The sequence below is a fragment of the Chaetodon auriga genome, chromosome 23 (assembly GCF_051107435.1).
Source record: "Chaetodon auriga isolate fChaAug3 chromosome 23, fChaAug3.hap1, whole genome shotgun sequence".
Lineage (NCBI taxonomy): Eukaryota > Metazoa > Chordata > Actinopteri > Chaetodontiformes > Chaetodontidae > Chaetodon > Chaetodon auriga.
The window spans coordinates 17409636-17433606 of NC_135096.1; the positions used below are offsets into that span (position 1 = coordinate 17409636).

General features: G+C 45.5%; 1 protein-coding gene across 2 annotated transcripts in view; it reads right to left on the minus strand.

Moving 5' to 3' along the window:
* Positions 1-13940, minus strand: part of LOC143316223 (vang-like protein 1) — a 39382-nt gene extending 25442 nt beyond the window's left edge. For both annotated transcript variants that reach the window (XM_076724030.1, XM_076724029.1), the window contains exons 1-2: positions 13806-13940; positions 5176-5444 (exon numbers count right to left, since the gene is read on the minus strand). In XM_076724030.1, the coding sequence (XP_076580145.1) occupies positions 5176-5246 (71 nt within the window). In that variant the 5' untranslated portion in view covers positions 5247-5444; positions 13806-13940. The remainder of the gene's footprint in view (positions 1-5175; positions 5445-13805) is intronic.
* Between the last annotated feature and the right edge of the window lie 10031 nt (positions 13941-23971).

The following is a 23971-nucleotide window of genomic DNA, read 5'->3' on the forward strand; positions in this document are numbered from 1 at the left end:
GGACAGACAAACACCAGAGCCACGCTGTCAGATCTCATATAGATATTACATGCTGGAGATGCTGTAAAGAGATTACTGGACAAATATATTGGACGTCCAGTGAATGAAAGAGACGTCATACAGTCTATTCCTGCTGCACGTCTGAAGAAGACAAAAGACATTTCTAGAAGCTGTTGTCTTGTGAATGCTTATTGAGTTTGCTGCTGTCTCTGAGCATGTTGTTTCACGGTAATCACTTCTTTTGTAGGAGCGGCACGAGAACAGAAGTGTAACAAATCAAATTTGCACAGCGCGCTCTCCATTAAGGCACACTTTAGGTTTGAAGATGACTTTTTGGCCACTTGTGTGGATTTACAAACAAACACAGAGCAACACTGGCATTAATGACGAATGTAAGTCCGACATTCGGTCTCTTTTTTTAGCTCGGGTCTGGTCTCCACAAACATCAGGCTCTTCAGACAGCTAGCTTCACCAGCTAGCTGCTAACTCTCTCTGTGTGCTGTGAAATAAGAACCATTGCTCTGAACTCTAAACGACACAACACAACTCATGTGACCCTTGAATACTCTCTCACACGCTAACAATTCATAAGCATAAAGTGTAGGATATCCTGTCTGCAGGAGGAAGAATCAGGATGATTGACAGCTGCGGAGCTGCGACAGTCATACATTTGCACTGGATCCAAGTGTTTGGATTAAAGGGCGTGAACGAGTCCGCTTTCCGCCTCTATTCTTGTACTTCCTTTTGAAAGTGGACACAATTTCCTCCCAAAAAAAACCAGCAACTATTGTTTCACATCTGCACAAAGTAAGGGAGAGCTAATTTTCAATAGCCCGCAGCCACTTCTCTCACTGACAGAGTGACTGACATAAGCTTATCTAATGAATCCAGGAGATTAGGAAGTTGACGTAAGCCTTTAAATATATTACAGCTATCATTATTCCTTTAAACATTATGTCGTGATGGTTATTCCAGCGGGAGTCACCATCACTCAAAGACTGCCAGTGATTACGATTATTAACTGGGGAGGAGTGCTGTAGGAGGGGGACACAGAGGACGGGGTGGGGGGGCAGCATGGCTCATAAAGCAGCGATCCCACCTCACAGCCATCAGCAGAATAACAAGCAGCTCTGGGGAAAGAGCAACAGCTACAGTAAGCAAAGAGTGCAGAAGAAGAAGAATTCAGAATAATTGAACAATATATTCAGACGTATTCTGAAGGAACATTAGTTTGAAGGGTTACAGGTGACGTTAAAAAGAGAAAACATGAACGAGTAGCACATCAGCTACTGTGCTGTGGATGCTAACGTTAGCGGATCCGTCCTGCTCTTTCTTGGGACCCCAGCTATCATAAAATATGAACAAATTATCACAGTTGAATGAGTGAATGAGAGTGAAGGAAGACAGGTTTTAGGCATGAATCACTGCCGATAGCTCACAGTGTGATAACCAGTCACATGTGCCTCGTTCTGAAAAGACTTAGAGCACCCAGTGTGTGACTGTGCGTCTGAACACACAACTCATGTTATGTGTGTCCCAGCGAGGCATGAGTCACCGTGAGAGTCAAGGACAAAAGGTAAAGTAACACCTGGTTATCGGCGTGCTGGTGAGACTACAAATGTGTAAGACAAAGGTGAGAAGATGAAGAAGAGGCACTTTGAAATGTGCCGTTGTGGATCCACCCGGACTGGAAAAACAGACCTGTGGGTCTGAACAGATCGGCCTCTGTCCACCAGCCCCTCCCCTCCCCCAGCCTGTTTTCTCATTTCCCCCTTCAGCAAGCTTCTGGGGTGATGTGGAGACCTCGCTCCCAACACACACACACCTTCCCCCTCCTTCCCATATCCTCTTCCTGCTTCATTAGCATGCAGCCGGCTCGTTGGTATTCCAACAGCGCGCCGCGCTATGATTTGATTAATGGAATTTGACTTCCAGCGTGGATCCCTGAAACGGGTACGGCTTTTTGGAACAGCGAGGATGGGAGGGGAGGGAGGAGGGGGGTCCTGTGAGGGCAGAGATGCCTGGTGAGCTGAGGCAGAGTCCTGCCAATTAGGCTCTGGAAGCCCGGTTTCCCTCGAACACCTGAGGATGAGTGTGGCTGCGATCGCATTCTCCACCTCACACGGAGGGAGAGCGATGGCAGGGCGGCTACTGAAGAGGCACAGCCAACTAGCATGGCACGTCAAACTGTCCGCGGACCAATTTGTTCCCTCTTTGCCTGGCAGGGCAACCCACACACCTGCGTGACACACAGCTTTGTGTCAACGCGGCCATCTGAGCCGAGGCGCCGGTGGACGGTTCAGCCTCGGCCAAATGGGTAGAGCCGTGGAGCCAAATAAAAACTGACCAAGCGCACACTCGGTTAGGTCGTCTCAAAGCCATGAACGTGTTGCAGAGCAGGGGAGGGAGGGTGAGAGCGGACAACCGATACATCAGCGCGTGATGAGGTTGTTAAAAAGAAAGCTTTCTCAGTCATGAACTTTGTTTTTCTGTTTGAACTGATACTCCATCAAATACAGTCAGCACGGTCGTATGAGGCATAAAGTGACACATAAATGGTCAGACACAGGCCTTCCAATGCAATGTTGGAGAAGTAGGAAGAGTCCTTCAGCTGCCGAGGCTGGCATATTTGAAGCGTACTGGCGTTAAAGTACTACATCCTGAATATTTTTCTTCCAATCTGAGGGCGTAGTGAGAGATCTTCACACTTTGCTATCACAGAATTCAGATTAATTAGGCCAGTTAAATCAACTTCAACTTAAAAATCTATCTACATAAAACGTCTCCTTTATGAGGAGAATCATCCAGGAGCCTCTTAATGGTATCAGAACTGTGAGCGAATCGGTTGAAAGTACTCACTCAGTCCCGTGCGAACACTGCGTGCTGTCCTATAATTGGAGTTATACCAATCAAAAGAACCAATTTTCCACATGAGCAGCTGCTAATATGAGATTTGCAATTTTATAATCATTTAAACACTCAAAATTGACAGAGTGGAGGAGCCAAGCTTTGGGTAACTTTGGAGAGAAAAACTGAAGTTAAGCAGCTCAGCTCACACGCTCCTAAATGTGGTTAAAACTAACACATAGTATGGCAGAGATGTAAGATACTGATAATAATCTGTGCTGGTAGAAAAACAGAAATCACAATAAGCCTGTCTGATTCTTCTGATTTACCCAGCGAGAACCATTTAAAACACGCAGCCTCATTTGAAAGTCAATGATTATGTACTGCACTGAATAATGTATGGAAACAGAACACACACATGCAAACATGTCAGCCTCTTTGCCACTTCAATAAGACCTGTGGTGATGGAATATTATGGCCAAGGCGTGAAAATCACATGGACGCCCTTCGCTCGCAGATTCTTCCTCAGTACAAAAATGCATGGGCATCACTGCAATATCCACAATTAAGACTGCTCTCTCAGGCATTGGTGTTTCGCTCTAGTGCAACTGAACACGGTCAGAAGGGGATAAAACGCTTGCAAATAAAGAAATCGGTGTCATCAGCTTGTTTTGTCTCAGCTTTTGGCAGGAAGTCACATCCGCAGACAGAGCCGCCGCTCTGCCATCACTGAAGAGCCAGGGGAATTTTTGGTGGAAGTATCTTGGACACCGGCGGAGGATTATTTGACACAGGAGGGGGGCGAAAAGCCAACTATGAGAGGAAACAACTCCAAATACCCTGTACCGTCTGTTAATGAAAAACCTCAGCCAATCCCATCCCAATCCTCTATTATATTCTGACAAATTGTGTTTAAGGCTGACTCACACACACGCACACATACAAACAGTGTGTGTGATTGTTTCAGCGGACGCACTCCCACGTGCCTGCATCTGTTCCCGGCATCAGTGTAATTAGACAACAGTGATCCAGAGCTGTCTCACGCGTGGCACCCCTCGGCGTAAAAAGATTACCTTCATATGACGACGGCGAGGGCTTTCAAAGGCAACAATTTTTTTGTTTTTGAATATCAAATTAGAGGCCAGCCGGTGGCTTTGGCACAGTCATGGTGGGAGCAGAGGAGCAGAGGAGCGGAAAAGGCACTTGGCGGGAATGCCCATATGTTCCTTCCCAATTTGCTGTCACTCACTTGAAAGGCTTCAGAAACAGCACAGAAGCAGGGGATAGTAACTCCCACCACCACCTATTTCCAAAGCGCCACCCTCTCCCCCCATCTTTGATTCCAACCCTTTCGCTCTGTGTAACTTTGAGCTACAAGGGCACATTCCTGTCCGGGGGAATGCGAGCGAGTGGGGAACAAGTGATACGCCTGCGCCGACCCATCCTCAGAGAGTAGCAGGGAATCCATTAAAGATGGGGGGAGGAGGGCGAAGGCGACGCAGAGGAGAGGTCAAGAACAAACCAGAGCAAGGGCAGCTGCTGCATTCATATCAGGACGGACACATGGGAGCAAAAAAACGGGCACGATGAGGAAAAGGACAGAGATAAAAGGCGTGAAGGGGAAAAGTGTGCAGGGGAACGAGACAGAAAGAGGTCGACGACGTGAGACTCAAAGTCCTTTAAACGGCAACAGGTGGCAGCAAGAGAGGGAGCGGCAGCAGAGCACCGACAGAGATATATGGCGAGCAAGCAGGAGGGGGCCATCAGCGACATGGGAGGGGCTGTTGTGGAACAGGAGCCTCCTCCTCTCATCTCCTCCGAGGCTCTCGACATATCCGCTGAGCCATCAGTCAGTCAGGCCTCTTCAGCACCTGTCTCCCGCCGCCTTCCTGAGGCCTGTCAGCCGCAGCCATTTCACTGCTGACAGACTAATGCGCCTACACGAGCTGAGGCTCCACACATGCAAGCCAGGGAGGAGGACGCAGGAGAGGTGGGGGCGTGGAGGCGGACGGAGACACAGAGGGCGGACATGAGTAGGGACGGTGGCCGAGGTTCATGGGTATTGGAGTATTTAGAGCCATCCGCTAAAATGATGAACAAAACGTGATTTCTTGGATAAAAAGTTGAAATATGTGTGATCATCAAGGCTCTTTGCTGCCCTTTTTTCTTCTTCTTCGGTTTATTTTGTTGCCATTTGGTGCTTTGTAAAGGACATTGGGCAGAGAGGGGGATCTGCTTTAACTTGCACACTGCACAACACATACCAACCCCGACTCAAAGCAGATACAGAGGAAACAGAATTATTGACCACCCAGGATTTAGTCTTACCCGTGCCTGTGGGATCCCCGGGAGCGCCCGGAGTAGTAGGAATAGCCCGAGTAGGTGGACTCTGTGTCCATGGTGATGCAGTCCTTCCCAGGCAGCTGGGCCACGGGGGTGAGGGGGGCAACTCGGAGGCCGCTCGGCTGGACCGCTGGCAGACGCTTGTTGCGCTAGAGGCGATCAATCGGCTCGCTCAAGAGGCTGACGGAGGTGGCGAGCTGTCGGCAGTCAGGCTTGAAAGCGACCCTGGGGGCGCCCGGTGAGGAAACATTAACCTGGAGGGAAGGCAGACAGGAAATTTGAATTGAAAATGTGAAAAATCTGGGAAACCTGCCCAGATTTGACTGTTAGAGGCAGGAGGAGCCAACTGTCTGAAATGGAATGAAGAGCAGTCATTAAAGGCTTTTTCATCACATCTATTTCGATGTGTTTGCGCCGCTCATGCACAAATGCTCAGGTGTGCTTGTGTTTATCTGCAGCTGCATCACAATCAGTATGTTCCAGCTCCAAACGTGCAGTGACAACACTCGACGTCACAGGCAGCTCTCAGGAGGTTACAGCTGAGCGTTCCAGATGAAAGAAACACAGCGACCGAGAAACAGCAATTTGCTCTTATTCCCACACGGCTGACAACTGCTGTTCAGAGGCCGCTTCGAGTCTCTGACACACAGCAAACAATTTAAGCTCGACACTGACGAGCACTGAGATGACGAGCGCAGCCGGAGTCTGGTGGAGATAAAAGGTGCTTTTTCACGGGAGGAGTTCAATAAGATGCAGGTGCTGCCAGTTTGGGCGTCTCAGGGAGTCGTGACAGCAGATGATAGTCAGGAGAAAGAAGGTCCGCGTTCGCCTTCAAGTCATTACTTTAATAAACGGGTGATTGTATCAGAGAACTACATGGTGAGTTTTCATGTGGATGGACGTGCTTCATTTGAAGATGATGGAGCTTCTACTACTGGCACTACGACAAAAAAATGCTCTTAATAACACTGATTATTAGCATGGTTAGCTATTGTTTACACATTCAAAGGCTCATATCATGAAGAAATGAATGAAATGAGTTGATTCCTGGATCAGTCATATAAACTCTGGGCTCGTTATCTGCAAATCTAAATACTTCACTACACTAACAGGCAGATTTTCTGCAGCACTTCCTGTCGAGGCTGAACCATGCTTCTTTGGGCTCCAACACGCACACAGTATGTATAAATAAATCAAAACAGTTAATTTTGGCGTTCCCATCTGATGACGCCACAACCAGACACACTCCAGTTTCACCAGCCGTGATGCACCAAACCAACTTCTGCAGATGCACACTCGAAACTAAAAGCATGCAACATTACTTTACGTGAACTTTACTCAAAGTCTTTCCAGCTGGGTAGATGCTTTCATCCTGAAGCACTTAATAACACTGATGCGTTGGGAATGAACTGGACGTCCATTAGGTAATTTCCAGTAAATCAAGCGGCATTCTTTCCCTAACAGGGTCGACATGCAGTAAAAAAGCTGGTGGCACCGTGTGCAGATGCAGCTCATGCATCAAATAGTTTGCAATACCAAAGACCCAGTAAAAGCCCACAGGCGGACGCCACGTACGGTCCCCGGGCAGGTGGATGCTTTAAAGACTGCAATAAGGGATGTGGTGGATGATCAGAGGACGTTTATTGAGTGCGCCTGATTTGGTGTGGTCAGAGTGAGCGAGCAAAGACGGAGGCGTCTCAATGAGATAAATTCGGCTCCAAAGAGTCAGATTAAAAGCACACATCTGAGTGCCTGCACAAGGGGAGCGAGGGAGAGAAAAGTGAGTCATGAGTAGCTGGAGGCATGCCATAAACACACTCGTGTATCACACCTGCATGACACACACCGACACTCACTCACAGCTCCTCAAACAGCTCTAGGTGAGATGAAAAACACGAGGTGTGAAATACACAGGTAGTTAAACCTTAACTCAAAAAGACCTAAATCATATTTATGCTTCGAGAACACTCGCTCCTCTGTGCATGTGCACTTCGAGCCAGCCCGCCTACACTTGGCATTAAACAGCCATGAACCGTACACGGAGAGCAGCCGACATTAAATCAGAGCTGATATTAACCAGAGGGCTCTCTCCAACAACACTCCGAGGTTAAGTGGCGCCATGTTTGGGATTAAAGTTATATATCAGCAGTATTTTAAGTGAAGTATGAACACATTTCTATTTTGTAATATCTGCATCCATCATCCAGAGTGCTTCAAACGCCTCCCATCTCCTCTTTCATACCGCCACTCTGCCCCGCCGCAGTCTGAGGCTGCAGAACGCCTCCGATCGAAACTTGCCCTGAAACTCTCAGGAGAGGCTTCGAGCACAAACACAAAGATTTATGGCTGATTTATGGCTCCGGTCGCCTTAAAGGTGGTGAGAAACTGAAGCAAAGACATCCCTGCTTTTCTACATTCACAACCCCGGGAAAAAAAGAGTCACTTAGCCAGATTTAGTGCACAAAACACAATCCTTATCTGCCACTTAGAGGGGAGCACAAATCACCGGGTCCAAAAATACTCTGTGGCACAAAACATCCAGCCTGACCCAGTTCTGAGGAGCGTGGCGTCGGCACATCTGTGAGTGACTCTGTTGTGTGTGGATGTGTGTGTTGTACGCATGCTTGCGTGACTGTCACACACTCCTGCAAATGCTTTGAAGGTTGCGCAACTGCATATTTGGATATGCTCGTTCTGCAAATCATTTTTAAATGTCTGAATCATCCTCACATGGTGACAAATCCTCCCTCAACTGGTTCTCCTCAGTCTCACTGCCAGCCAGCTGCTTCGCTGATCCCACTGAATACTTCAGTGAAGCAGGGGTTTCCAACAGCCTTTGTAGCCATAAGAAACGCTTCGATCCTCTTGATCTACAAATGCCTCCAACAGATAACCTTCTTTTCATTTATACTTATTTCGGTAATTCAGATATGGACCCATCCCAAACCTTACAGCAGGGGTCTCAAACTCCCATTATCCAGAGTGCACTGGTCTTGTTGCTCTGCAGTGGAGGCTTACTAGGTAGAAAACACCATGTTTCATCCTGCTGAGGGAAACAGTCCACATTTTGGGATATATGCATGTGAACGTTTGGCATACAGACATGAGAGTGGTATCAATCTTCTCATCTAAATTTCAGCAGGAAAGTCAGTTTAAAACATCTGAAATGCCATTTTTATGCTTGGATTCTGCAGCTTTTCACTTAAAAACAACAATAAATCCTTAACAGTGGGGCGTCATAAAACTGTACTGTGGGCCTGGTGGTCTGGGGGGGGGGGGTGGGGGGGGGGGTGCTCATTCTCTACAACAGGAAATTACCAATTTAGTAATAACTGCCAAGCAAGCTGAACACAGCCACAGAGGCATTTCCATCACCTGTTGTAATCCTCTTAAAGGCGAGGGCACGCAGTTAAATCAGGGATTAATAGGGTTAAATGAGTGCGTGGTCCACGTTCAGTCAGAGTGCAGCCGCCAGCAAAGACAGCCGTGAGGTTAAAAGCTGATCGATTACTTCCTGCTTCAGCGTCTTTCCACTCAAAATGCAGGACTTACTGCGTCCACACGTCCTCTCTGTTCACGCTGAGCAAACTGTGCAGCGTCGTCCCGCACATGTACTACACCCACCCAGCGAGAGGCCGGGCTCCGAGGTCGACGCCGCAGTGAAACAGGATATGTGGCTGTCCTCACATGTGGTTTCTGTCTTTTCCACGGCAGAGAAAATTGGTAAGTGGAACCACTTCAAGTTTGCAAAGAGAGTCCGAGGCTGAAATAGGAATCCCCCCCTTTGGAAGGGAGGGAGCCCTGCTAGATTCTTCACAGTAATCCAAGACCCCCGCTGAGCTGCCGGCTTGTCTGTTTGTCCTGGCAAACACTGGCAGCGAGGGCCGAGAGAGGAGGAAGAGCGACATCGTTGCAGAGATCAAACATGGAGGGTATGATCTCTCACAGGGCCATTTTATTCACTTTGTGACCATACGGATCATTGTTCAGGAAAACTTCTGCTGGAATACAACACCTGGGCCTTTTACTACAAGGTTCTCCAACAAAACACTAAAAAGAGTTTTATGAAAAATGAATAAAATACAGCAAAGCTAACAGGTGTAACAACCTGAGCGGAGGCTGAAGGGACGGCGACAGAACAAACATCCAGCGGCCTGAAATGGGATCGCAAACACACAACCTTACGTAAACAGCCTGAGAAAATACTTTCATCTGTGAGCGCAGAGCTGGAGTGAAGTTACACTGGGGCCACGAGACATCTGCTGTCGGCCGCCATAAACAAATCAGTGCTGCCCGGCTGCACCTTTCACATCACGTCCAATGAAAGCATCAGCGTGCTGCGTGGCCACATTCAACTATCAACGGCTCCAGAGAATTCATGGAGATACTGACGCTGTGACACCCTGACTGTGGCTGTGTGTAGTCTAACAACTCCAACATCATTATTCTCAATATTTTCATTTTCAACCCACTCTATGTAGAAAATGGACGTTATCTCATCACATATTACAGTCCATCAGGCTGGCAGGTAACGTCATTCTGCCATCCTGTGTTATCATTTAATAAGGACATGATCAAACACAAATACCTGATTATGAGCATGATCAGCAGAGAGCTTGTATGTCACAAATGATGTTGAAATGAGGTCGAAATGGGACAAAAACAGGCGTCTCGTACTGTAAGATTAATGCCGGACGGTGACAGATCCACACGCTGATGCACTTAAATGTCACCCACGTCACAAACAACAGAGACAGTTGAAGAAGCAGGTCTTGGTCTGGTTGTTTGGAACTGGACGAAACAGGCAAACACAGGAGGATTTATCTTAAAAAACCTGATTGGAAGTACTCGTTACAGTAATTTATGAGGCCGACCTTTCTGAGGCTGTTCAGGAAAAGCCCAGAGAAGCACGTGGCTGACATGACACACTACCTCCTGCACTTACCGGCCCCATAACACACTGACCAAGACTCAAATATTCAGTGAAGGACGTCTATTGTAGTGACTGAGCAGGAGTCAAACAAGGAGCAGGGGGCGGACTTCCAGTGTCCATGTGTCCAAGCGGAAAATTAAGCATCTAATGAACCAGAGAAGATGATCCGTTGTGTTTTCATTCGAAACCTCCTTTCAGGCGAGCCGTTCATCCGTTCTTCCTTCTTTGCAGAACAGCAGTGCAAAGACCCCTGCAGCTCATTCACACTCTGCTGTGATTAATCCTGAAACCCCACCGCCTTTTATGGCACGTCTTTGACTCCTGCACCATTCCAGCACTAGTTTTGACACCCATCCGCTACGGAAACAACAGCGAGAAACATAATAATCCACAGCGAAGAAGAGTTCAGGTTTCTCCTCATCGGGGCTGATTTTGTATGCAACACGTGGTCTTGGAGAAACGCCAGTTTGAGCAAAGATGCTATTTAAAGCTCATCAGTGCTTAGAGCTCATGGTGTATATGACTTATGTTTACTCAGTGGAAAAGCTCTCCAACATGCAAAACGGGGGATTAACACATAATTACCAAATGAGTTATTCTGGATAACCAGGCGGTGGGATTTGGCTGCACTTTTGACATAATCTGTTGAGCATATCTGCTTTTGTCACTCCTAAAAATGAAATTAGCCTGCTCTGTTCCCTCCAGCCGTCAGCGTGGAGCTCAAACGTCTGATTCGCTGACGCTTCTCCCTATCACCTCATCCACGACGCCCTCGCAGCTCTGCCTCTATTATCACCATGATAACATGTCTCCTCGCGCCATAATAAGAGACGACCAGCTCCCGCGACATAATGACTTCACTTCAGCTCGAGCGAAGGTAACCCTGTGACGGCCGCAGTCATGAGACATGCCGGGACATGAAGGCGAGTCACTCTGGAAGTCTGGCCGGGTCACATGCTCTCTCTGTTGCTGTCCATGACGGAGTAAATTAGGGTCATTAATTCTGTGGAATTCAATCAACATTCCCGAGTGACACTTAAATTAACCCCTACGGTGTCCTGGAAGACGTGACTGAGGCACATGGACGCAGAGAGACAGTGAGACTGTGACAGGGGAACAACAGCGGGCTCAAACCCAGCCTCTGTGAGCGTTTAAAGAGGCTGGACCGTGTTAACATGCAGGCTTTCAGTTTCCTTCAGTATGTCTGACTAACACTGACTCCACACGCTTGATTCACACTGTTAGCCTTTACCTGTTGCTTCTTTGTGCTGGAGTTACTAGGCAACCACGATGAGCTGACCTGAGTGGTCAGTCAATAAACCAGCTGTGGATGATTGCATTAGCCGGAGTGAGGGAGTCTAGCTGTTATGAACGGGGGTTTTCAAAGTTTCGGAGGATTAAAAGATGCCGAATTATCGACCAGCAGCTCCTGTTTGCAGTGTGCTGATGGATGTACGGACAGCCATCACTGGATTACTGTGACACTGAAGAAAACTCAAAAATGTCATGATTCTCAGGCAAGCTCTGTAATTATGAGGCGCGTCTTTCTTCTTCTCTCCTCTACTTTGGCAGCAGAAACAGCTGACTATAACAGATTTCATTCATGATGGTCGCTTATCATGTGACAAAACAAGCACCGTGGAAAACTGATGAATTATATTTAAATAATGTATTTACATTCCACACTCACTCTGGACTATTGATTGGAGCTGCATGAAAAAGGTCACTCCTATTTATAGCCATGCTTTTAGTGTTTGGACAATACTCCTAATGTGTGGTTATATTTCATTTATTCCACCTTGGTGCATGTCATTTTTTGCCCTTTTTCTCCCTCATACAGCAGTGAGCACAAACCAGAAGCTCAGACGTCCAACAACGACCCTGGAACCTGTTCATTTAAATGCTTTCAACTGCTATTAACAATCACGGCGACGACACACCTCACATCCAAGAGCTCGGGACAGGTGTCGTCACTGCGACCGTGCTCTCTCTGCAGCTTTTTCTGGGGCTGAAAGTGAAGGGGAATCGCACAACTCTCAAATGTTAATCTCCTCCAGAACTTACAGGACTTCCTGATAATGAGGGTCGTGCAAAATTTATGGAGAAGAAGAAAAAGTCGTCAGCATTCAGCACTGCTCTGAGCTCTGGATGTAGGTTGATGTAGGTCTATGTCACCACGATGCCTTTGCTCAGTGTCGGCTTGGTGTCACCTGTCTACTACACAGCAACAACATGTGGACAATACACCTCGATGTGACTCTGATGTCTACATTAAGAACAGTCTATAATATTTGTGCACTTCAGAAGTGATTAAGATGTTAACAACTTTATCATCTATGACAATAATATGACTAGAGAAAGTCTTTGCTGACTAACTGATTATTTTGACAGTTGATTAATAGTAATATTTCAGACTAAAACGTGAGGATTTGCTTCCTTTCTATGTTTCATATCATGGGCTCTTTCTACGTGTCTTTTTCTGACATTTCATCAGCAGACCAAATGATTCATTGCTCAGGAAAATGATTAAATTATAAAGAAAATAATCCTTGGCCCAACAAGTCACCATGTTGTTTTTGTACAATAGTTTAAATAAAGTTTCTTCCATCAGACGTCACACATGGGTCAAATTCAAACCAGTTAACGGTTATGAGCGCGTGCCACAGCAGCACCTGCTTATCATTTCTGACCAGTATTACTGATCATGGGGGTCACTGCCTTTTTAATTTATTTTAATTAAAGTCAAATCCTGCGGAAAATAAGACAGTCCGCCCGCAAGGAAGGGTCATGTAATAATAATTTAAGGAAAGTCTAAGAGAAGAACAAACGTCTCGCGTTATCACCTATCTGCCTGGCGGAGCTCCAGAGCAGGTTTACCCGCCCAGCCCCTACCTGTGACCCGGCAGGCTGGCGGACCTCGAGGCAGGAAACTCCCTGGTTCCGCCGTGGCCTCGAAAGCCCCCCCTCTTGGTCTCCCTCACCTCAACAGCCTATTCATGCGACTACTTGAAAGCCAAAAGCACAGCAAACCGGTGGTTTCAACCGGGGTTTGGTACGCTTTTCGGCTTCCTGGTTGCTCTCAGATGCTGGGGGGGCTGCTACCGTGTATCCGTCCGCGTCAACTCTACCGCCGCAGGTTACAGTTTACAGCTGAGCTGCGGTGCACCAGCCGGGGTAATGCGGATCAAGTCAACCGTACGGAACAGAGTTGACTTTTTACGAGGTCTCACAGTGGCTCAGGAAGTTTCTGGCGGTGAAAGGCGCCGTAGAAATGTACATTTGACCACACTGACACTGCAACAAACTCGAAAGTAGAGCGAAAAATTGACAAATGCGGCTCACTTCCCCGGTGTGGGGCTGTGCGCTGGTCTGACCGCAGTTTGAGGGCATTCACATGAAGTTGAAAGCGTTCCCTTTCATACAGGTAGGCAAGACAGCAAGGGCGTGTTCCCAAGTCTTTCCCTCAAAACACACATCCAGCCTAACATCTGAACAACAGCCTTTGTTCCGTGTGTGTACAAGCAGGTAGACACGGTAATGTGGATTTTTGTAGCCTTAACGAATGAAGACAGGACGTTAAAGCCTGTCAGGCAGAGCTCCACACACTACTGAGCCCGCACACTAACATCTGCAGAATACATATGACCGACACTATCTGCCGCGTTATTAAGACATAACTCACCCTTTGTCGGCGGAGATATCATTCCCCGTGGTTGATAATTTATCCAGAGGTTATAAAATACTTTGCCCCACAGCACACGGTAGGCTACAGTAGGAAGCAGCCCTTGGTAACCGTAGGAATCACCCTGGCAGTCAGGAATTTCACAGGGGGCAGTGCTTCTCGGCATAAGGGGTGTAGTACGCAAACATGGCGCTAGGGGGATGTCTTCAACTGGAGAGCCCCCAGTTTGCCACAGCCAGCGTTACAACCTACAAAACACGAAGAAGAAGTGACCCGCTGTGTTTCCAGGTGGATTACTCCAGATGTGCTGTTCACAGGAGTGGGAATTACTCTAGTGGTTCTCAAAGTGGGCACCCAATGAGAAGTAGTTTAAATTATCTGAACCATGATGAGCTTCCAAACTAGTTATTAGGTCACGAAATCATCGCACATTTACACGTTTTAAACTCAGATTTAAAGGTTTACAATGTAAGAAACTGGTCACCTGTCGTAGGTATTCCAAACCACAAGGGGGCAGCACATCATCAGAGGAAACGCTAACTGCTGCTCTCTAGAGCTTAGCGGTAGCTATCTAGCGCTAGCTAACTGCCGTTAGCTAGTTAGTTAGCTCAGTTAGCTGTGCAGCGAGTGGCTGCAAGTTTATTTTGTTTATTTATTAGACTAAAAGCTTATGAAAGTAACAAAATAGCTGTTTGCTTATATCTGCCAGCTGAAACTACAGATACAGATATTACTACAGACTATAAGTTATACTATAAATTACGGGGCAGGGCAGGCTGGAGCTAGCTGGTTAGCATGCTAGCTTCAGTAGATATCTCTGCAACACAAAACACTGACTGCAAACTTATTTCTTCACATTTACATTCATTTTACGTTTAGTAAGCATTTGATCATTAATTTTTACTCCACATTTGTACAAAATTCAGAAGAATGAGGGTTAAAGGTACAGTATTCATAATTAAAACTTTAATCAATTACCTCTGCCTTCTTGCAGGTCAGCCTGTGGAGAGTCCACTAAAAAAAACAGCACATTTTAACCCATAAACCCCCACTGTCCTCCACTGCTTCCTTTTTAAATATTAAACTCACAAAGTTCGATTTTTTTTTATGTTTAGACACAAGCAAAAGCACCATTCCTTATTCTCCTTCCACCCACTGGCTGGCAGTGTTTGTGTCACAGCTCATGGAGTTGAAAAAGGTAAACAGTTGTCAGTGATACAGCCACTCACTCAAAGACACAACACAGCCGAACGATAGCAATCTGGTCTGGACACAGTCAATGAACGAGACACAATGAAGTCACTGAGGCCTGGAAGCAGCTTCTTACAAGGAAATATAAACAAACATTCCTCTTTTCTGTCAGATAACTTCTAGAATATTTGATATTCTGCGCTGACCTTCTCCTGCTGCTAAAACCGCCGTAACTCACTAAACATGCTTTGAGTATTACAGAAAGAGCTTCGGGCACTGAGGTGAAATACAGGAATGTTTTATTTGCAGAGTGTCTCATGAGGAAGAGACTTTGTCACTTTGTTTAGTTTAATAGTAGAATAAAATGTCTGTTTAAAGGAGTGGCGTTCAACCTGGGGGTCAGGACCCCCCTAAGGTGTCGCAAAAATAAATCTGAGGGTCACAATACTATGAACTGCAAAAACGTTCATGCAAAACATGTTCCTCTCATTTTTGCTGTTTCTTCTTGCTGGTTGGGAGCAGCCAGAGCAGCCCAGGTGCTGCAGGGATGACCTTTGTAGGCTAACCTGGAAGTTAGCATCGCATTGGTCCCTGTGACAAAAGGTAAAATAGGCTCAATACTTACACACTTTTATCAGGCTGATAATTTTCATGAGTGCACACACGACACTGCCTCTCATCCAAACATCCAAACACACACACACACACACACACACAGACGTACCTCAACCCATACCAGGATCTCCATACAATAACTGACATTTCATACGCATCCAAACTGTATATATAGTCAACTATTTCCTTTCTTCCCTCGTTATTACCTATTGATTATTTATTTTTCAATATCTATTACCATTATACTTTACTACTATACACACAGCCCACCTCGAAAAACACGTGCCGTATTTAACACATTTCCACTAAAACATTTGGTAATTAAACTTATTTTGTTATTATCATAATTATTATGACTATTGTTTCATTTGTGGGTTTTAGGACTCATTGCTGTTAAAGGTTGCAGGTTTGTAAGAATGCTGCTTCTTTAGGTTTAGACATAACTTATAATTCCTACACTATGGCTCCTTTAACCTCAAAAAGTATATCTGATTAACTTGAGGTTACACAAAATCAATTACAGCACACATCCCCACCGATTGATTTCACATCTCTCTGTTATTGCTGCGTTTGTCCTCTATCGTGTCAAGAGACAAAGGTGGCGGTCAGGCCGGCTTCAGGCTCCAAACACACGGGAAAGTTCAAACCACAAGGCAACAGATGCCTCCAGCAATCACACAGCTTTGTATGAATCAATATTTCGTCCTCCTCTGAACTGCTTGCTTACTCTAACACACTCCACACACCCTTAGATATATCTCATCCCCTCCAGAACACAATGGAGGTCATGACTGGGACACGACCCCTTTCCCTCCCCACGGAGAGCCAAATAAACACCGGTGCAGTGTCAAGGATGGGGGATGGGAGATGGGCAGGGGTGAGTTTAATTCTCCTTTAGTGATTGTATGTATACGACTTTTATGAAACAAAGATATGTTTGTGGTCTGAGCATGAACAGTCTCAACATTAACTCGAATAAGATTTCAGAATTCAGCAGTTAAACATCTAAAAATGACTTTTCATACAGGCTACTTGTTTTTTAATCATAGTTTAGCTTCATTTTCTATGGAGAAACATCTCTTTCATGCTGATTCCCTCCCAGAATATCTGTGTCAGCAGCTTTCAAGCATCGTAGTTTAACATTAGTGCGCCACCATGTGGCACTTTTCCGCCATCACATGACCTGAGCTTGAAAATGTTCATCAAAACTCAACTCCCCCGTTTAGCTAATGGACTAATGAATGGTTTTGTTTTTTACACTTTGAGTGTTTTAAAATGAATAAGAAATCCACCTCTTGAGTTAAATCACAGTGATTTGTGTTTGTCCGGTGTCAATCTGCTTGTTTGCTCGTTTGTTCAGAAGTAATTTTGCAATTTTAAAAGTAAAAAAAATAAGAATAATATTATGAAGAAATGACTAATTCAAACTAGTTTTAAAATAATAATATATGATCTATACCACATAAGAAACGACCTCCATGTCCGGATGTGTGAATCAATCAGCTGCAGTGAAAGCGGTGAAATCAGATTACACAGCTGACTGAGAGCGCGAGGCTTCCTCGTAGGCACGCGCGTCGTGTGACGGCGAGCAGCAGCAGCACGTGCTGTCACTTTTTCATGTTTATTCAAAGTGGGAAGCGCGCGCGCAGATGGCCCCTATTGAGAAGGCGAGGTGGGGGCCCCTGAGATCAATTCAATTTGGTGTCCGGAAGATGGATGGATTCCTCCCCAAAGACACGGAGTTTATGAGTTTAGAGAGGTTTTTGGTAAATAGAGGAGAAAAATGAAAGCGCATTAAAATGAAGACGAAGTGGGAAGAGATGCAGTTTATGAGACCGCACGCATGCACACACATACACATATTCCGTCTGCAGAGGGATGAACGAGAGGTTTTTCAGGGCGTCTTCACAGTCAGCCAGATGAGACTCTCTGTTCAGGGGCCAATTACGCTCAGTGTGTGACAAATTAGGCTTAAAGGCCCAACCCGCATTTTCAGAGTACGTATGTTTACTGTATGCAGTGGTTAAGAGCGGCTCATGGAGACGGAATGACTAAAAATATGTGGGAACTGTAAATTTATAGGTTTCATTTTAAGATGCACAACTTTTTTTTTTATCTCAAGCACTTTAAAGAAAAAATATCAGAAAAATATCGTAATACAAGAAGAGGTACAAATGTACTCACTGACATAAATAGTAACTGTAAAGTTGAGACAAAAATAGTGACAAATAACCAAGGCTGCATCACCAAAATGGGGAAATGGCCCCTGACCCTCAGGGGCCCTTAAGGCCTTAAGTTGATGAGCTCTTAACTGCAACCCTGTGTAGTACTAACATACATCACTAAAGTACTGAAATGATAAGGGGCCGTAAGCTCTTGCATTTTTAGCTAGCTCCTAGGGGCCCACAGCTAGCAGGCTGAACAGGCCCCTGGATATAATGTGGGGAGACAATTAAAATAAATTTTAAAAAGCACTTGAATTGTAAAGTAAGATTGGTGCAAAATTCAGCGCTTCCAGCTTCTCATATGTGAGTATTTTCTGGTTTTCTTTGACTTTCATGAGAGTAAGATCTTTGGGTTTTGTGTCTCTGGGACCTGAATAACTCACGGGCTCATGGAGAAAATAATCTGTAGATTAGCCGATTGTGAAAACAGTCATTAATTGCAGTCCTAATGGACCATTCTGCTCTGCAATCATGATAAAATGAGGGAATTAAGATCAAGACGGGGCAGCGATGAGCAAATAATTCATTTTTCAGCCATAATAACAGAGGATTAAAGTTGAGATAATTCTTCCTTAATGTCTTTATGATTCAGTAATTATAAATCTGCATCTTGGCTGTGTGTGTGTGTAGGTGTGTGTGTGTGTGTGTGTGTGTGTGTGTGTGTGTGTGTGTGCCCTCTGAGACTCCAAAAAGGGACAGCAGGATGTTGAATAAACTCCTCTTCTGACTCACGCTGACTCACAACCAATGAGGCGTCCACAACAAAGGCCCGAACAATTGGATTTAAAAGATCTTAACCAAATTGAAACCCAATGAATATCCGCGTTTTAACTCGCCAGATTGGGCCGTGTGCCGGGGCCTAATGCATGCACACACACCTCATGACAGGCCGGCGGTACAGATGGTCCGAGCGTGAGCCTGAATGAGAGGGGGACCATCCGCGGCTGCTGACGCATTGTTGGGGGACGTCGTCTTCAATACAGCACTTAATGAGAACAGACTGACTCTTTCTCCCTCCCATCCCCTCCCCTTCTCCTTCCTCTGTCCATTCTATTCCTCCCCCTCCTCCTCCTCCTCCTCTCTGATTCTCCACTTCTCCTCTCCTCTGCCCATTTCCATCTGTTTGGAGACAAAAGGCCACGAGCCAGCTCGAGCCCCGGGACCCTGCTGGTGAAGTAGGCAGGGATAATACGGCCCATCCCGGGGGCTGCATTTCAACACATGGACCAGGCTTTGTACTTCTGCACACGAGCACCCTTCATGCTGCACACACACACACACACACACACACACACACACACACACACACACTCACAGGGATGTGCATGCTTCACGCACTCCCACAAACACACACCTCGATGAGAGAGGCGGGGGGGGGGGGGGCAGAGATGCAATATTGACGGGGGAGTTCTCGCCTTGAACATGAACACTTCCATAATACCCGACGACATGGAGAATAAAAGAGAGGGCGAAAAAATGAGGCAGCACAAAAAGCCCAAATGTTGTTCCTCGCACTGCGAACATATGGCTGTTTGTTGTCATACTCTTTCTGTCCAATTTACACAGAGCTAGTGAGCTCTCAGAATTAAATGGGTGTGTGTCGAGCGCCGTGTGTGTGTGTGTGTGTGTGTGTCCTCCTCCTGGCTTTGAGTATACCTGAATGATGATGAGGAGAAGGATGTCCAAACATTGATAATGGCCGCTGTATAATCCCCTGCTGTCTGCACACACCTCCTGACATATGGTCACTCCGCGGCCTCCACCATTACATAAGCCCACAGTGCAAGGAGGGTGGGGGGTTGTGGTGAAACGTGGTACTTTCTCACACGCACACACACACACACACACACAGAAGCATGCACCGGCCACACTGTCAGCCAGGCTGTTCAGTGCCCTCAGCAGTTTGGGCTTCGCCTGTCACTTTTCTCTCCCCTGCCCCTTCTGGGGGTTTGTAAAGAATAAATTGAAGAGGACTGATGCTGCGGAAGCTTTTGGGATGAGGAGCACAAATGGCCTTGTAGTGCTCCACGGCGACGTGCAGATGGACTCCTCCATTCAATAAGCTTGAGCAGAAGTCTATCTCCACGCCATGCCAGAATCGCAGAGCTTGTTTTGTGTTCTGAAGAGGACAATCTGTTGATGCAACATATTGGCGTTCTTTTCTTTCTTTTTGTTTTGGTAAAAGCCTCGGCGGGGCTGTCTGAAATATTGGGCCAGTCACGTTTCAATGTTCTAATGAAAATCGAATGATTAGCAAACATTTGAAGTGATGTGGACTGACGCCGGTGCCAGTTTCGGTTTTATTTTGCGACTCCTGTGATGGTTCTTCTGCTGAGAGACATGTTTCTGTTACTGTGCTATCAGACGGCGCGCCAAGTGACTCGTCGAGGCGGCGCCGCTGCGTGTAAACTCAAGCGAAAGAGGCTAGAAGAAGCAGAGTTTCTGCCGAGGCCTGAGAGCAGACAGATGCTGAACTGAACACAAACACGATGGCGACGCTCCTCTTGTTTCTGCTCTATAGACGCTCCTCTTTTCCCTCTGCTTTTGGTCTCCACCCACACAGATATTTGGCCCTTTAGCTTCTAAATGCTCCGCTGTGTTCACCAGCTAGCCTGTAACTGTGTCTGCCTGCCGTCTGCTGCTGAGTAGGTGATGCACGGCGGGTTTTTAGAGCCGTCTTTGCCGGAAACAGTCAAAAACGACGCCATGAGAGCAGTGAGGGTGAACCGAAACAGTAAGATTGCAGCTAAACAACGAGCTGAAACTCACTTTGAAGCTCCATGAAGCAGATTCAGGCGATAGTTCACTGTGTCAATTGTCATTTGAGCCTTTGCTATTATAAAAATAGCAATTATAGACACTGTAAAAGTGCTATTTTTTGGGCTTTTGCTAATGTTAGCCACCAGCTACTGGTCATACCAGACCAACTGGTGCTGCGGCAGCAAAACCCCTGAGTCACTTGAATATGGCAAAGGTGTGTTGTGTCACTTATGAATTGAACTTTTCATCCCTAAGAAGAGGAAGGTGTTATTTCTTCTTTCAAAAGTTACAGTCTCGCTTTAAGTTTCTCTCCAAAATGTGAGCCTGACAAGTAAAAGCAGCCTTGTCAACGTACAAACTTTGCGTGGGCACAGCGAAGGTAAGAAGAAGAAAGTCAGCCAGGTGACTGACAAACTGACAGATGCCAAACAGAAAAAAGACGAGACACAGGAGGCCCTTGAGCTGAAAAGGAAAGGACATTTCATGCTACCTTCAGTCTCCACAGATAAAAAGATTTGCTAAAACCGCTGCAGCTGCCACCTCAAGATAGATAGATAGATAGATAGATAGATGGATAGATAAATAGATAGATAGATAGATGGATAGATAGATAGATGGATAGATAGATAGATGCATAGATAGATAGATAGACAGATAGATGGATAGATAGATAGATGATAGATAGATAGATAGATAGATGATAGATAGATAGATAGATAGATAGATAGATAGATAGATAGATAGATGGATAGATAGATAGACCTTTAATCATACATCTTTGACATAATGCATTCTGTTGCTCAATTGGAGCAGATTAACTGTGGCATTTCCAGGGTGAAGGGTTCGATTCCCACTGGGGCCAGCCGTGCTTGTGAAGGAAAAAACAGGTTCACTCATGATAATCTAATGAAGCCTGGATAAAAGCATTCGCACATCCTCCGCGTCTCCTCTTCTGCAGCTCGTCTACAGGCTTTTTATAGCGCAGTCGATGGGAAAAGGCGTCTATATCACAGATGAATATAAATATTTGGATCTTTTTGTTCATACCATTTGGCAATATTACATCTCGGCGCTCGCTCGCTCATAAATTTCCATCTCTCCCATCCCTCCTCTCTCCCTGGGTTTCCCACGGGAGGTGCCAGACGGCCAGTAATTTGGTTGTCTTGGCTCGTCTGGAGTAACACCTGCCCCCTCTCTGGGGAGGCAGAGAGCCTTTCAGCCAGGAGCACACATGTAGGCTACCACTGCCTTTAGCTGCTGACCACTGTGTGTGTGCGTGTGTGTGTGTGTGTGTGTGTGTGTGTGTGTGTGTGTGTGTGTGTGTGTGTGTGCAGGGCGAGTTTTCTGCTATCTGCATTGGTTTGCACTTATTTCACCTTGCCTTGTGTGTGTCTGTGTGTGTGTGTCAGTACAACAGGCTAAATGTGTGTGTGTGTGTGTGTGTGTGTGTGTGTGTGTGTGTGTGTGTGTGTCAGTACAACAGGCTAAATGTGTGTGTGTGTGTGTGTGTGTGTGTGTGTGTGTGTGTGTGTTCAGGAAGCCATTTGAAAGCTTGTGTGCTGATTTGCATGAGAACTTATATCACCTCCGACCACGTGCGTGTGCGCAAGCGTTCTACGTGAGCGTGACCCTGACGTCACCGTGCGCCGCGTCCATCACCGCGATCATCTGAATATGAGCTGCTCGCTCATTATTTTCTACATTCAAAACAAAAAAAAAAAAAAAAAAAAAAAAGTTTCAAGACAGGAAAGGATTTTTTTTTCAAGTATTTCCGTTTTAATTAAAAATAACACCGGAAAATATGAAAAGTTTGTCCATTAGAAACCAGCTGTCACGATACCTCTACTACAAAAGATCTGCATAAAGCAACAAGTAGCCTACACAACCCTGAAGAGACAAAAAATCTTTGGATAGAGGATATGTTTTTTTTCTTCTTCACTATAAAATTACTTATTGAATTTCGTCATACAAAGCAGAGACAAATAAATAAACCGATCCATCAAAGTAAAAACATCAAAACATTGAGGATAAATTCAGGCTATTTTTCGAAATTATTAATATTATTTTTTGGTAACAGCAAAAAAGAGGTTTGCCTCTGAATGGTGTGATAACCCCTTGGTGGTAGAAACTGTTTGACATAATCATTCTCCACATGATGACACTATTTGTCATTTTTTTAATCGAATGATTTGTTTTTTAAGCAGCCCAATCCGTATTCTGAGCAACCTCTTAACACAACAAATCAGGGAAATAAACATTTATGGGGCCGTTCAACCCCATCTTGAAGTGCTTATCGTTGCTATTGATAGACAACAGACGTGACATTAAAAGCCCAAATTAAAAAAAAAAAAAAGACATCAAACATACATCAAACGAATAAGTTATGCTATGGATTAACAGAAAGTGCCATTTTTAAGAGAACACCATCACTTTCCAAGTTCAATTTCACAGCCTAAAATATAGAAGCAACAAACAATATACATTTATACAAAAAGACGCCAGCCTATGATATCAACATAAATAAATCAGCCTTAAATATTAACACAATTAAATAAATAATCCATACACTTTTTTAAAAATGATTAAGGTCACAATTTTATATGTCATAAGTGGCACTTACGCATTGAATCCTTTTTTTTTTTTCTTCCTTTGCGGAAAACATCGTCTAAACTAGATCTAAAGCAGCTATCTCGTTTACATCCTTTCGTTTCGATCTGAAAAATGCCCCAGTGTTTGTTTCATGACACCTCGAAATGACACAGTGAGGAGGGGGGGCGCGAGGGGGGGCTTTTTTTTTTTCTTTTTTTCTTTTTTTTTTTTTTTGTATATTCATGACATCAGGTGGGATTAAACTGATCAATTGTGGATTTAATGTGGAGATCAAATTAAAGTTTCTCTGAAAATTTCTTTTTGACATTCATGATAACCCCCCACCACACACACACACACACACACACACACACACACACACACACACACACATTCTCGCCACTGGATGACTTTTTGGGGAGGGGGGGCACATGAAAGCCCGCGGGCTCGCGCAGCTCATCCTCCCTCACTGTATTAACGGAAAAAGGATCTTTCTTCTCATTATTGCATCTCAAACGACTCGGCGCTCGTTCAGTGGGCGTCTGGGCTCAAAGTGGAGGCTTTCACTCCGAGCAAACTTCACGCCGCAGTCAGCAACACCGGACTCAGACTGGGGGGGTCAGCTCTGTCAAATCAAGGTATGGCAAAGTCCCAGCATCCGGGAACAGGTGGGCGCCAGATTGATGAATAGATTTTGGCCCTGAAGGTTGAACTGGTGGACTTCTTTCTTTTTCTTTTTCTTTTCTTTTCTTTTCTTTTCTTTTCTTTTCTTTTTTTTTTTTTTTT